This window comes from Lepisosteus oculatus, chromosome 11 (genome assembly GCF_040954835.1).
Source record: "Lepisosteus oculatus isolate fLepOcu1 chromosome 11, fLepOcu1.hap2, whole genome shotgun sequence".
Taxonomy (NCBI): domain Eukaryota; kingdom Metazoa; phylum Chordata; class Actinopteri; order Semionotiformes; family Lepisosteidae; genus Lepisosteus; species Lepisosteus oculatus.
Window position 1 is genome coordinate 667,501 of NC_090706.1, and position 15,715 is coordinate 683,215.

The window sequence follows — 15,715 nt, forward strand, 5'->3', positions numbered from 1 at the left end:
AGGCACCTATACACTGTGTGTGTGGGAGATACAGACAGGCAAAACTATTCATTGTGTGTGGGAATGTCCAGCTGAACACACACATGATTCTATCTGTACCTGCGGGGACTCCCAGTCACTCTCAGTCTAATTTTATTTCCTTTCTCTTCTCCCCCTGAATGAAACTCCACTGGGATCGACAGCAGTCTGGGAACAAACAGTTCTGGGACTTTCTCATTTTCAAGACGACAGCTCCTGACAGGTCCTCACGAGCTGCGGTCTTTAACCATGAGGAAGCCTCCTCAGGCCCCAACACACACACCCGCCCGTGTTCATGAGAGAAGCACAAGCACAGGCTGTCAGGCTCCCAGTCCCAGCAGGTTTGAGCGAGGACAGCTGTGCCCAGATGTTCCTGCATTTTGCTGCCGTCAGGAGAAAATTCACCCCATTTATTTTTCAGAAAGAGCAGCGTTCATTCTTTCTGTGGAGGGGGTGGGGGGAGATGTTTATTTTCTAAAACAATCTCCTTCCTGGAGAAGGAATCTTGAGTCTCTGGAAACAGGGAAAGGAGTGCAGGAAAGGGCACAGCACAGCCGGCACCCCAACGCACTGTCTGGGACAGAGTCTGGGCTCCCCACCAGCGCCCCACGGTCTCCACCTGCTCAACTCTCCCACTCACCCCACTTCCCCGCCACCCACGGGCCCAGACGGGGTGTGACTGACCGGCCAGCGCCGCAATCGGAAGGCTTAAGTCACCTCAGCAGGGCTGGTGGGCGCACTGCCACTCTGGGCTGCACTGAGACCTCCCAGGCTCTTTCAAAGTTTCCCACCCCCCCCGCCGGGACCCCAGCCCCCCACTCACCGCACGGCCCTGATGAGCGTCTTCACCGCGGGGATCACCTCCTCCATGGTGACGTCGCAGTGGGGCGCCTTGTCCTCGGCCCCATCCTCAGCGGGCGCCTCCACTGCAGGGGCACAGAGAGGGGGGGGGCTCAGGGTTTTGGGAAGCTGTGGAAGCTGTCCGGGCGGTCCCGGCGGCGCCGGCGGGGGGCTGACCGTCGGCCGAGGGGCGGGGCTTGAGCCTCAGCGAGGTGCGGAAGCGCGTGCGATCGTTGAAACTCCAGCTCTTCTGCACTCTGCCGGGGCTGGTGGCCTCGGGCACGCTCTCGGAGCTGGGGGAGCGCCGGCCCCCCGTGGGCACCGCCGGGCCTGTGGGCGCTGCCGGGGACGTCTTGCTGCGCAGCGCCTGGCTCCGGGAGTTATTCATCCGGATCCGATCCCGGAAGCCCATCTTCCCACTGCGCCGCGGGCAGGAGAAGCAGGAGAGCTCTTTCAGCAGGGGTCACCCAGCTGCCAGGCCAGAAGCCGGGGAAAACAGCTCCCACAAGTCCCGGCCCCAGAGATCTGCTGTGTCGGTACTATTTCACAAATCAACCTCATCCAAACCATCTTTTAAAGGCCATTTCCCCCAACTTCCTAATTAAGAAATATGATCCAATTGGGAAAGTAACTTACTCCAACACTACTTTTAGAAAATATCATAAAAACAGGATGTGTGGCACGGTTAGAGAGTGAAAATATTGTACCTACACAGCTCCTGCTTCTGGGGAGCCACAGGGCCCTGCAGTTATTGTTCCAGCTGGAGTCCGAGACACAGTTTGCTGTCCAGCCCTCTGTTCAACTGTTGAACTATTTTCTTTAGCCTTGGCAGGCCTGTGGCTCCCCAGGAGCAGAGCTACGGATGATGGCTATGGAGAGGAAAGGAGACCTGGGCGATGCACAACACGCAGGGTCTGGAATGGAGATGTGTTGACCCAAGACACTTGTACCCTCAGCAACATGCAGGCCAGACACTTGTATTCTGTCGTTGTGCATTGTGTAGAATAACGTTCAAGGGCTCTGAAATACAGTGCAACACCTAACATGCCTACTGCACTGTGAAAGCATTGCTTAGAGGATTCCTAGTGACTTGCAGTAGGGGGCACTCTGATGTGTAAAGTACTAAAGACTAAATCAAGAGTAAATTATTCAAAATCACACCCTGGAACACAGAATTTTGCAAAACTTCTGGAAAAAATTGCATGGACAAAAAAAGTGCATTTTATTTTAGCCATGATGAAAACTTCTCATAGTGTATAGATAGTATAGACAAATCTTAAGGGAAATCTTAAGGGACTGGTTCTTTTGCAAGGAAAATACTTTGTTTGCATTTTTTTAAACGAATTGAGCCATTAAACCTGGAGACCTGGAGAACCAGGTAGCTCTTACAATTGCAACACTTGAAACCGCAGAGCAGCTGGTTCGCTGGTTCGCACGGAGAAAAGGCGCAGGCGGCCGCAGAGGAGGTAGCCAGGGAGTCTCACTCTTCCCAAGAGACATCACGGGTTTTGAAACCCATCCTCCGGGGCTGAAGGGACGTGGCCCTTCACCAGACCCCACCTGCGGGCCCTGTGTCTTTCCCGCCACACGAGGTGGTTCTGCTGGTCATCCCAGAAGTCCGACACAGCCCCTGCTGGGCTCCCTCCTGCACAGACCCCCGCAGAGCCCCTGTCCCACCTGGAGACAGGAGGAGGGGCAGCAGGGCGCCGCACACACAAACAGCTTTAGAGCCTTTCAAGCAGGTTGTTAAGAGGAGCGCGAATCCAGGTCTCTGGAGGTTACGGGTGTTTTCCGTGTCCTGTCTCTGACACCTCACATGCTGATCAAACACGTCCCAGAAGGGAGAGTCACAGCTGATTCTTGTATCAAGCGTGCAAAGCTGCTCCGGCTCGTTAGGAAGAGGTGATTGATTACTGCTGTAGCAAACCACTTGCCAATAAATAATTGGTTTAACTTGCCATCATACTCAGAGCTGACAGCTGGCAAGAACGTTACAAGCAAGAGACACAGAGGCTCCAGCCGGGCTGCTCCTGGGGAGGGATTGCGAGTCGGACTGAGGGGTCCAACACCCCGCCAGTCCCCCTGAAAATCCCGGCCCTCAGAGGGGCCGACGGCTCATGCAGCATTCCCTCGGTACCAGCGCAGGCTCAGGGAAACATTCTGGACTCAGTCTGGCTGCGCAGCTGGGGAGAGTCGCTGTGCTCCTAAAGAGCTGGGAAAGGGCACTCCACTCACAGACGCATCACGGATATTCTCAAACCTGTCGCCCATAATCACACTGGAACTAACATTGTGCAAGCTCTGCAACATTCATTACGTTTCAAATAAACAACACACTACAAATATTTTGCAGTCTGGTTTTGTTCTCTGGATTGCTTCATAAGCTTACTGTTGATTTACGGCTATAGTAACAATCCCTGTCCCAACCTGAGCCCATGCAGGGAGATATCAACCCACCTGCTTGTTCCAGCTCCTCATAAAGTGCCAAAATAAGACAAGACCCTGAGGTACCACCTGTCTAAACTGGCACAGTGGTGTCCTTCCTATAAGATCAGATCACTTTATTAGCCCTATACAATTTCTTGTATGAGGAATTTGTCTTTTCTCATATCCCAGCTTGCTCTCCATGAGACACCCAGACAGGGAGAGAAGCTGGGGGTCAGAGCGCAGGGTAAGTCATTTATACGGCGCCCCTGGAGCAGCTGGGGTGAAGGGCCTTGCTCAGGGGCCCAATGGAGTAGGATTCCTCTGCCGGCCGCAGGATTTGAACCGGCAACCTTCCAGCCACAGGCGCAGATCCTGAGCCACAGAGCCACCACTCTGCCCTGAAGTACCACCTGTCTAAACTGGCACAGCAGTGACCTTCCTGAAGTACCACCTGTCTAAACTGGCACAGCGGTACACCATTCTGTACCAGCTGCCAAGCTTCTGGCAGTGTGGCGTAGAGAGTAACAGAAGAATCGCAGCAGAGCTGAGTTCAGAATATTGCCATGCTGGTAGTACTTCGCTTTATTTCATTCAGAAGTGAGGAGGAGGGAGGGATGAGGGGTGAGAGGCGAAGGGTTAGGGGTTGCCGTGGATACCTCTGCTTGCGGCCGGCGTGAATCCGGAAGAAACTCCGCTTATTATTAAAGAGCTGACTGTTGAGACAGACACAACGGAGAGCGAGAGAGGTAAGGGGCCAGGCGGAGACACAGAGAGGCCAGGGGACACCGGGGGCAAGAACAGAGGTGAAGGGTGGGGCAGAGATACAGAGAGCAGAGGAAACGAGGGAGAGAGACGGAGGGAAGGGAGGCAGACTGGAGAGGGAAGAGAGCGCAGGGCCAGTGGAGAGCCCCCAAGAGTGAGAGAGCAGCACAGGGACAGAGGGGGGGAGCCGCGGGATGTCCCCCACTCTTCACTCGGGCCCCCTGAAGCCTCTTCAGCAGAAGATGCACTAAAGGAATGGAGGGGGTTCAGGAATCGCTCGATTCCATACCTCAGGCGCGCCCCCACTTTCATTTCAAAAATGAAACCCATAACTAGCATCGCAAGCCACATCCAGCTCTTCAGCCACTATGGACGTGTGACACCCCAGAACCCCTGTGGTGTGTAAGAGCGCCCGCGTGACTCTGAGCATTAAAGCAGACAAATACAAGAACCCGCGGCCCTCCTGCTCCAAACCGCCCATGTTTGTCTATCCCACAGAAACAAGGACAACGGCAAAGAGCACAACTCCAGCAGGTCAGCTGGGAGACGGCTGTGCTGAGCCCCCCTCCCCCTTCACGAGCCCTGGGACTCCTCACAAACCTGCACTGGGTCTCCTCCTTCCTGTGAGTCAGCGTGGGGAGGGGATGGAGAGAGGAGGGAGAGAGACAGCATGAGGAATGGGCTGCCAGCTGCGAATGAGAACACATCGGCACAAAGACACAGACAACACATCGCACAGCAGCCCGTCAGGCCACAGGGCGTGAGGGCAGAGGGAGAGAGAGAGGGAATGAGTGAGGAAGAGTGAGAGTGAGAGAGAGGGAGAGGGAGAGAGGAAACACAAAGTTTCAACAGGAAGGACAAACTTGGAGAACAGGTGTACGTGGTGTCCTTATGCCATGGCAACAGCTGGACAGAGATGCTGCACCTGCACTGGACACTGGACACTGGACACTGGACACTGGACACTGGACACTGGACACTGGACACTGGACACTGGACACTGGACACTGGACACTGGACACTGGAGTCTCAGACCACCAGTGCCTTTGTGAGACGCACATCCTGGCTGAGGAACCCAGTCCTTATGGACACCCGCAAGCATCCTTTATTTTTCCTGAAAGGAGTCCTGTAGGATACTTTCAACGAAGCAGAGAGTGCGATTCCTGGCAAAGGCACCCTGGTGAGGCGCTGGACCACCCAGCAACTGAAGCGAACGGCCTCCTCTCTCCCAACCCTGTGCTGTGTGAGGTGTGCAGGGCGGCTGCGTACCTGTCCCCCGGCAGGCAGGGGGAGCCGTAGGGCCGGAGCCCGGACAGCAGGGTGTGGTGCGAGATCGGCAGGACCTTCTTGGCACTGCGCTGTCTCTGCAGGTGGCTGAACAGCACCGTGAGCTCCCTGCGCACAGACACGATCGCGCCAACAGCCGCCACACAGCGGAGCAAAGCAACAGAAAGTCAAATTAAACAGCAGGCACAACTGAACCCAAACCTGAAAGGACAAAGACAGGGTTTCCACTGCCAGGGAGGGAAATCATGAGCTCATTTCTCAATGAAAAAGGCTCTGTGCTTTCAGACTCTGTAGACTTCAGTGCTCAGTGCCCTAGGGGCTGAGTCACACCGGACTTCCCTTCAGGGCTAGAAACCCAGTCTTTTTAAACAAGCTCGACAGAAATAAAGAGAATCAGAAAAAAGCCAGCTGAACAGAATACAAATAATATCAAAATAATAATGATAACAATAAACATAATGATGATGGTGATGCTGATGATTAGGAACACAATGATGATGAAGGTGATGGCAATGAAGATGATATAAGGTGTTCGTGTGTTGCTGTTTGCGATCTTGATCGTGTCAGGCAGCGGGTGGCCTGCACCGTGTCAGGCTGCTCAACAGAGGGCGCTGGCGCGCAGCACACATGGCTGTAACAGGAGAGCCTTTGTACCTCCGTGTGCCTGGAAACGTACCCTGTGCTCAGAGCTGCTGCCAGGGGCTGCAGGGAGAAGTAAGAGGGACCCATTGTGTGGGTGCTCCTCAGCCTCGTGAGCTCACACGAGTGACGCCCTGCGGGCTGCAGTCCCGCGGCACAGCCACCGAGAGCCACACCGAGCCCGTCTCACTGGCCTCTCTGACCTGCAGGTGTCCCGAGACGACCCTCTGACTCCTGCACCGGCGGGTACAGGCCGGGCGTCTGTGGCTGAGGCTGGGCTGAACCCGTGATCTCTCCCTCTGTCGTCCGCCTCCCGTTTCTGCGGGGTCTCTCAGACAGGGGCGGGCGAGCAGGGCGGCTCTGGGCGCTGGGTACCCACCTGAAGGAGGGCAGCATGCTGTCGTAGAAGTACCAGGTGGCGGTGAGGTAGGAGTGGTTGACATCGGTGGAGTAGAGCCGCCACGCTGCCTGCGGACACAGAGCACGCTCCGTTTACAGGAGCTCGTTAACAATTACTCCTCGCAGAGCAGGAAGCAGACGCCAGCACTGTGGAGGTTATTATTACCTCCCGAGAGGTGAAGGGGAGAGACTGGGGCAGCACAGAGGGGCTCGGGCTCTGTTCCTGGGGGACCCAGCTACACAGCTGGTTGAACTAATTAACTGCAATATGTCTGACCTACCTGGAGGTGTTTCTTAGGTAAACCTCCCTGCAATGAAGTGAGGATTTTTGAGCAGTCAACTGGAAAAGACCTTGATAAAAATTCTGTTTGTAATTTAACTCAACATCCAGGTCGGGGCAGAAACCAGACTCCAGGCCCTCCAGGAGCCCAGGAGGAGTTCAAGAGCCCTGTTGGGGCAGAAGAAAGACCAGGGTGGACGTGCAAGGGCAGCTGACCACATCTTTGATCTTACTGACCCGCAGCGTCCCCCTGTCTCCTGGGCTCAGTATTCTGGACAGCATGCCTTACACTGAGCTTCAGCGCCAGCAGGCCCATACCTGGATGAGGTTGGCAGCTGGCATGCGTCTCTTCTCGAAGTGCTTCTGCCGGTGCTGCTCCTGCACCTTCAGGGCGAAGCCGGAGCCCAGGATGCCCTAGCAGAGAGAGGGGCAGGAGACCGTGAGGACCCCACTGCCAGCCCCCAGGGGGCATAACGGCGCTCAGGTCACCAGGACGACCGGCCACGGCAGAGCAGGGCGCCAACACTCACCGCTGGCAGAGCGAAGAACGACACTCCCAGCAGGGCGAAGCCAGCTGCCAGCACCCTGCCCAGCCACGTCCGCGGGGTCTTGTCGCCGTAGCCGATGGTGGTGAGCGTGATCTGAGCGCAGGTGGAGGGAGGGAGGGAGAGAGAGGCAGTTAGGCAGAGGCACGTGATCAGACAGCTCAGCCCAGTCACATCAGGAGAGGACGGAGTCTCTCTGGGGCGCAGGACTCACCGTCCCCCACCAGAGGGAGTCGGCGTAGGTGGAGAACTCGGTGTTGCTGTCCTTCTCTGCCAGGTAGACTAAGAAGGAGGCGAAGATGAGCACCAGGAAGCCGATGTACCAGGCGGTGATGAGCTCCTGGCCAGGGCAGGGGGTTAATATTATCAACAGCGAGACAGTGTCACACTGTCACAACACCGCACAGCAGAGCTAGAAAACTCGTCATCAGTCAAGAAGTCAGCAGTGTGTTCCTGTCTCTCAGATGACGAGGGGAGGTAAGCTAACGGTCAGCAGTGTGTTCCTGTCTCTCAGATGACGCAGGGAGGTAAGCTAACGGTCAGCAGTGTGTTCCTGTCTCTCAGATGACGAGGGGAGGTAAGCTAACGGTCAGCAGTGTGTCCCTGTCTCTCAGATGACGAGGGGAGGTAAGCTAACGGTCAGCAGTGTGTCCCTGTCTCTCAGATGACGCAGGGAGGTAAGCTAACGGTCAGCAGTGTGTCCCTGTCTCTCAGATGACGAGGGGAGGTAAGCTAACGGTCAGCAGTGTGTAACGGTGTGAAACAGCGGCGGTGCTGTGTTCTCGCCTCGTCACCTTGCTGTGCGCGTACACCACGGAGCCCAGCAGCTTCCAGGTGCCCCCCCGCCGGTCCATTCGCACCATGCGCAGGATCTGCAGGAAGCGCATGCTGCGCAGCGCCGAGGTGGCGAAGATATTCCCCTGCGTGCCGGCCGCGATCACCGCCACCGACGCCACGAACACGATGAAGTCTGACACGTCGCACGCAGGAAGGACAGGACAGAACAGCATTAGTGCAGAGTGAGTGAGTGCACACGTACACGTACACACACACACACACACACACACACACACACACACACACACACACACACACACACACACCACTGGTCCAGAAGGGGGAGGGGCTGACCTATGACACAGAAGGGCTTCCTGGCGAATCGCAGACGGCCCTGCCAGCCCCGGTAACGACAGCAACACCCCGCCGACCACACCCTGATGATGTACTCCAGCCCGAACACCACGATCATCACAAACTCCTGCAGATTCCAGGAGGGACAGCGGAGAGAAACAGCTCATGACAACGCACCCCTGACCCCGGCGCCATGGTTACAGACATCTGGGGAGAGGGGACAGGCTGTACCACGCACCCCTGACCCCGGCGCCATGGTGACAGGCTGTACCACGCACCCCTGACCCCGGCGCCATGGTGACAGGCTGTACCACGCACCCCTGACCCAGGCGCCATGGTGACAGACCAACAAAGGACATGAATTCGAGGGAGAGCAGGAATGTGTAAATGCTCTCTCGATTAAGCTCCATTACCACTAATCCCCGAGAAGGATATCTGACAGAAGAGATACTGTAAGTGGAGGCCTCTCTCTAGCTCTGTGGACCTGCGGAGGTCGGAGGGGACTCCTCTGGGACTCCAGCTGGCCTGTCTAACGGACCTGGCTGGAGCTGGACAACACTGCTGGTCCGAGCGGACCTCCCACCCTGGGCCTGCAGCGTGGCGGGACAGAGCCAGAACTGCAGCAGGACGCTGTCCCGGAGCAGCTGTCACACTCGGGCCAGGACACTGTTACTTCTGGATTGTTCGGCAGAGGTTTTCTCCCGGGCCCAACCCAGCGGGCCCCCTGAAATACGGAACCAAATTCCAGAATCGCAAGCAGAGGATGGTGGCTACACTTCCTGTCCACACAGCTGAAACAGAGGAGGTGCAGGGGTACAGGCCAAAGGGTCTGCTAAGCTCTGCAGAGCCTTGCTGACCAACAGGAGGCGCTCTTTCACTCAGAGGGGCGATGATCCTGGGAGAATCCGCTGGACAAGGGAGGATCTGGGCTTGGTTTCCTTCAGCAACTAAGTGAGGAGGACAGACCCAGAGGAACTATTCTGTGTTTCTAATTTTTGACCCCTTCCATGTTCTCAATGTTCTCAGTTTTCAAACGTGGCTCTCTCACCAGGATGAAGAGCCCCTCGTTGGCGAACTTCTGGTGCTCGGGGATGGTGGAGAAGACGGAGAGGACCAGACAGCCGAACACCAGCAGGAAACTGGGGAAACACATGGAGAATTCAGACGTAAGGATCTGCGGTAGACACACCCTACACAGGCAATCACCCTTCACAGAGACAGGGGTGCAGACTCACCCCATCAGTTCCCCATGAGTTCTGATTACAGATAACCAGGACATTCTCTCCAGCTGGCGCACACTGCTCACAGAGCTCCCAAGTATCCTGTGCAGCGAAAAAGACCCGACTCCCAGTGTAGAGCACTCGGATGTTCTTCAGGATTTACAGTACTGTCCATCGGACGTGCATGGCACAGTAGACTGCACGGACAGATGAATCATGCAAAATTAATTGTCTCAGCAGTCGGCAGCTGATAATACTTTAAACGCATCACAGTGCTGTTCAATGGGAGTCTGATTGGTTATCCCACATGCTGTACCCAGAGGCTGAGGACAGGGGAAAGACTTCACCCACTGCAAACCCATCACCTCTACTTTTCACACCTGCACAACACCTCCGGCACCTTGGAATCCTGGGGCTGGCTGCTCTGAATGATGGGAAAAGACAGGCGCCTTCGAACGACCCCATGAAACTGACCCACCTAACAAGCCGTTAAGAGAAGAGCTCGCGGAGGAGTGAAGATTGGGTTTGAAAGTATGTCTGGGCAGCGGCAGGAAGAGTGATCTTTTACTAGTCTGCAGACATGCTGTCTCGTCAATGCCCTGGAACTGAAATCCATCAATATTTAAGGCAATTATGTTGGTCCGGAGAAAAGCGCCTTCTCAGCATCTATAAGCAGCATGAGGGCATCAGACAGCAGCATGAATCAGACACTTGTTTTCAAACAAGTGCCACTCAGTGGGGATGTGAACCAGTGCAACAGTAGGCCAGTAGACCACACCATTAATCTACTACTATTATCATTATTAGAACGATTAGCAATAATGACAGCAGAAATATAACTGCGTCGACGTTTGACAGCAAGTTCGTCATAATAATAATCCAATACCAGCTTCCTGTTAACACTGCAGAATTTGTCAGGGCTAACAGGTCTGTTGTTGTGTTAATGTGAAAAGCCAAACACTCCAACATGTAATGAAACCTTCAGGCAGCTAAATCAATAAGAGCCGTTTCTTGTGCAAAAGAGTTCAGTGGGTTGGTAGCTGTCCCACACCAGGACTCCCATGATCCCTGGTTTGGTCAGACACTGGCAGCAGCTCTATTCCTTTCCCCATGGCTGCCCATCACACTAGACTGTCAGTCTGTGTGCTCACTGGACAGTACTGACCATTACACTGGACTGACATTCTGAGTGTGTGTGCTCACTGGACAGTACTGACCATCACACTGACAGGGTTGGGACACTCCTCTGAGTCCTGTCAGTGTTCGGGACACTCCTCTGAGTCCTGTCAGGGGTATTGACACTCCTCTGAGTCCTGTCCGGGGTGCGACACTCCTCTGAGTCCTGTCGGGGGTATTGACACTCCTCTGAGTCCTGTCGGGGGTATTGACACTCCTCTGAGTCCTGTCGGGGGTGGGACACTCCTCTGAGTCCTGTCAGGGGTATTGACACTCCTCTGAGTCCTGTCCGGGGTGGGACACTCCTCTGAGCCCTGTCGGGGGTATTGACACTCCTCTGAGTCCTGTCAGGGGTGGGACACTCCTCTGAGTCCTGTCAAGGGGTATTGACACTCCTCTGAGTCCTGTCGGGGGTGGGACACTCCTCTGAGTCCTGTCGGGGGTATTGACACTCCTCTGAGTCCTGTCAGGGGTGGGACACTCCTCTGAGTCCTGTCGGGGGTATTGACACTCCTCTGAGTCCTGTCGGGGGTATTGACACTCCTCTGAGTCCTGTCAGGGGTGGGACACTCCTCTGATCCCAACAACGTACATAGTCATTCTTCTCGGAACTGATCCCAGAGCAAGTCTATCCTCATTGGAGTATAGTGACCAATATCTTACACAATACTCCACATGAGGCCTTATTAGTAAAATATACAATTTGTACCACAACATTCTTTCATTTACATTCTTTCCTTTCAACTAAATATCTTCAACTAAATAATACATTCTGTTTGCCTAAATGGCTTCTGCCAGGTGCTTGTCCAGTTTTTGTCTTAAACTTTTGGAACTTCCTTTGCAGATTCTCAGCTGCGTGTGTGCGTGGGTGCGTGCATGCTGGGAGTCTGGTACAAACTCAGACCGGAGCAATCAGGAAATTAAGGTCTTGTGTGTCGATCGTGAGTTTCAGCTGGGAAGCTACTTGCTTAGGTGAGACCCTCACCTTTACTCAGCCACATGACCCACTTGGTCAAAAAAGTCAATCGAATGAGCCAAATAACAACATCAGCAACATTCCCTCCTGGGGTGAAGCACATTATTGCAGCTTTCTGGTCTCTGGACGCAGCATTAGAGACATTGAAAACACACAGAAGTCTGGTGAGTGACTGCCTGGCGAAGAGCAGCAAATACCCCCAGGGATTTTCTCAAGGGAACAGGACCAATTCACTGATGATAAACATGTAACACAAGCCTTGACAGAGTCTGAGTGTCAAGAAGAACAGAAGTACATTCCTCCTACAGACCAGGGTGGGAGACAGAAGAGAATCCGCTCTGTGTCTGCTCTAGACCCCGTGTCTTCTCTCTCCCTGCGCCACAGGCAGCAGGCTGGACAGCATGTGAAAGATCGGGATCAGCAGATCCTAGAAGCCCAGAGTTCGATCCTCTGCTGTGCAAACGTTTTAGACAAAAGCAGGAAGTGCAATAGGAGTTTGGAGCATCAACGATTTACTCAAAACCCCCACGAGAATGTTATTTGTGCCGTCGTGCCAGCTGGAGCGAATACAGCTCAGGCTGGTGAGAAGACTCCAGGCCTGGCATTTAATGTCTGCAGCTCTCAAACAGCCCGCGGGTACAGTAAACTCCACAGCAGCAGCCTGTATGAATGTTGTAGCGGATGCAACATGTTTACCACTCAGGTCCAGCTGCCTTACGACCAAATGTTTCTCATCAGCAGCATCGTCCATTCCCCTCTATATAAAAGCCCACCTTGTGATCCAAAATACAGATAATGGGGATTAACTGGCACCTCAAATCCAAATGCCTACAATTTCAATAGCGGCTCACTGTGGAATTGTGTTGCTGTGTAAGGAAGGAAAAGCTCTCACAGCCTGGACCTGAGCTGCGCGGCCCCTGTCTCACACTGCTGCACAGCGGTGTGCGTGTCATGCGCAGCAGAGAGTCATGTGCACCTGTTCCCCATGGCGTGAGGCTGAGGTCACACGGCTTTTCTGGCTCCTGCCCCTCTCTCTGTCCGCTGGTACCCTGCCACCGCGGCAACCTCAGCGCAGCTCCAGGTGTCGAGCGTGCCAGCCCCATCCCGTGGGGCCCGGTGAGTCTCGGTGCCCACTAGCCCACTGCGCTTCGTGCGCCAGCAACACCGGCGCCAATGAGGCCTCTGTCTCATTGACCTACGGTCAGACCGCTCCACGGCAGGGGTGGGGCTGGGCAGTCTGCCCCACAGATCCCGGCAGCAGGGCAGGAGCGATGCCGCAGCGCTCAGAGGCACAGCGGCTCAGAGGCACGAGCCACTTCCATCAACATTCCGGGAGCCTGCCGCCCCCCCTCCACTCCTCGCACCCCTGGGGTCCGCGCCCGGCGCTCGGCACGGTGATTGATGTCCCTCACCTCTGCTCACACTGCAGGTGGAACACGAGAGAGAGACAAACACAGTGGACTTGAAGGAAGGGGGGGAACCCTGACGTCTCAGCTTAGGAAAAGAAAGAGCAGAATCCTGCTGACGCTCGGGAACAGGAGAGCGCAAGGAGGGAGCGGGATGCTGTGGCAGCAGATGGAGAGGAAAGCCAGAGACGGAAAAGCGCTGTCCCACACTCCCTGCCTGCTTCCGACCACGGCCTCTCCCACACGGCAGGACTCTGGGGAGGGTGCGAACTGTGACAGCGCAGCACCAGGGCGAGTGTGGGAGTGACGGCCTGTAGGTGGTCCACTCCCAGAGAGTGGGGTCGCTCGAGACGCAGGGATCCACTCCCAGAGAGTGGGGTCGCTCGAGACGCAGGGATCCACTCCCAGAGAGTGGGGTCGCTCGAGACGCAGGGATCCACTCCCAGAGAGTGGGGTCGCTCGAGACGCAGGGATCCACTCCCAGAGAGTGGGGTCGCTCGAGACGCAGGGATCCACTCCCAGACAGCGGGGCCACTCGAGACGCAGGGATCTGCTCCACAGAGGGCGGGGCCGCGTGAGACGCAGGGATCTGCTCCACAGAGGGCGGGGCCGCGTGAGACGTAGGGATCCACTCCCAGAGAGCAGGGACGCTCAAGACGCAGGGATCTGCTCTGACACGGAGACCTTCCGTTTCTGAACCCGTCCAGGCCCCGGTACTGTACTAACTCAAACCTGGAAAGGCTCAGCCTGCTCCGCAAAGCGAGTGTCTGTTAAAGATACAATCTGCTGGAGCTCTTCCTGGAAGGAAGGCGGGACATGTGGGGATTTTTTAATGTAATCATCAAAAAAATAAATAAAACGGGAATCTGGGACGAACTATTGAGCGGGTTGGAAATAGTTCTTACTGATTTTGCAAATCTAAAGTTAGACTGTCACAACAAGGTGGTATTAACTGACCAACACAGCAGAAATGTGCCTGCAGCAGCTAAGGTTACACACGCACATACGCAATCATGCACACACGTGCACACCAGCCCTCAGCTCCAGGACGAGTGCAGGCAGCAGCAACATGAACACCAGCCAGCACCTCCTGCTGCACATCCAGGCAGGAATGACCCATCCCGCCCCTGCAGGCCCCCAGTCGGGTCATCTCATTAGCTGTCTCACAGATACAGGCATTGCACTTTGAAGATGAGCAGAAGCTGGTTCAAAGCCTTGTTCAAGAAATCTTAATTCCAGTTACTGGTGCACTGCTGGAAGACGAGCATCGTCGCGGGTGAAGGGCAGACAGTCGGGGCCCGGGGGCAGGTGTGTCTCATCAGCAGAACCTGACACCTCCCGCAGACCCGCGGGACAGCGCCGGCTCCCTTCAGCTCGTCTCGGCCGGCCCTGCCCATCCCCGTCCCGCGACACGCGTCCCGATCCCTCCCTGTCGAACCCCTCGGAACGCAGCCCAGAAAGCGAGTTCGTACAGGCCTGGTAGTCGTTGGCTTGGGACCAATCAAGTCAATTAAAGATTTAATTAAGCCGTTAAGAGGTTGGGGAGGAGTGAATTCCTCTTGGGAATCCAATTTTCCCAGGTTTCTTCCAGGCTGTTATCTCATCATCGGAAATGATCCAATTACCCTCACATAAAATATAAAACAAGCTACTACTGTTCACAAGGCACAACATCTTCCCACTCTTTGCACCCAGGCAAAAATAGTTCTTACTACGACATTATTTCACAGTATCCTATTGCTTGCAGGCTGTTAATAATTTATTGGCTTAAACGGGAAGCAATTAGAGGTGAATGGATTAGTTGGAATTAATTGGGGTTAATTAGCTAATGTGGTTTAAAGGAGATTTTTATTCAGCTTTAATTCCTGACATGTTGTGTACTCTTGTACATTTGGAGAAGAACAACATCGGAGCACTTGCCTTCCTGCTGAGCCTGGGACAGGTTGTGTAGGCAGTAATGGGCATTTTGGCTCCAAATCAGCTTTGCAAATTGAGTGTATTAATTGTTCAGTAGTAGAGGAAAGACTTGTACAACATCTTAAAAACATCTGAGTATTTTATTAAAAGAACAAGGACAATCAGTTTCTCTCCTCTCTCCCACAGACTGACTGCTCTCCAACAGACTGACCGCTGTCCTCTCCCATCGACTGACCACATTCCTCTACACAGACTGAGCCTCTCCCACAGACTGACCACTGTCCTCTCCCACAGACTGACCCTTTCCCACAGACTGACCGCTGTCCTCGTCCACAGACTGACCGCTGTCCTCTCCCACAGACTGACCCTTTCCCACAGACTGACCGCTGTCCTCTCCCACAGAATGACTGCTATCCTTTCCCACAGACTGACCGCTGTCCTCTCCCACAGACTGCCATCACTTTCTAAGACAGAAGCTATCAGCTATCCTCCAGGCTGCTGTCCAGCTCCAGCACAAGTGTGCAGGCAGGAGACTGACTGGCTGCTGTCCAGCTAGACTGCGACCAGCTCGAACAAACACAAAAACTGACCAGTTCGATAAAAATAAAGAAAAGGGAGACATAACTCAAGTTTAAGAAATAAAAATTTTTGCTTTTGATGACAGGGGTGACCTCGGTCAGAACACCCCGATA

The 15,715-nt window shown here is 54.7% G+C and overlaps 1 protein-coding gene across 1 annotated transcript in view; it reads right to left on the bottom strand.

Annotated features, from left to right (window-relative positions):
* The window catches only part of LOC102695140 (potassium voltage-gated channel subfamily KQT member 4), a 37,273-nt gene that overhangs the window by 10,419 nt on the left and 11,139 nt on the right, over positions 1–15,715 (bottom strand). Inside the window, 11 exon segments of the mRNA XM_069195499.1 lie at positions 842–944; positions 1,036–1,277; positions 4,648–4,668; positions 5,317–5,442; positions 6,353–6,441; positions 6,971–7,066; positions 7,183–7,293; positions 7,412–7,537; positions 7,992–8,167; positions 8,329–8,455; positions 9,377–9,467. Coding sequence (XP_069051600.1) covers positions 842–944; positions 1,036–1,277; positions 4,648–4,668; positions 5,317–5,442; positions 6,353–6,441; positions 6,971–7,066; positions 7,183–7,293; positions 7,412–7,537; positions 7,992–8,167; positions 8,329–8,455; positions 9,377–9,467 — 1,308 coding nt within the window.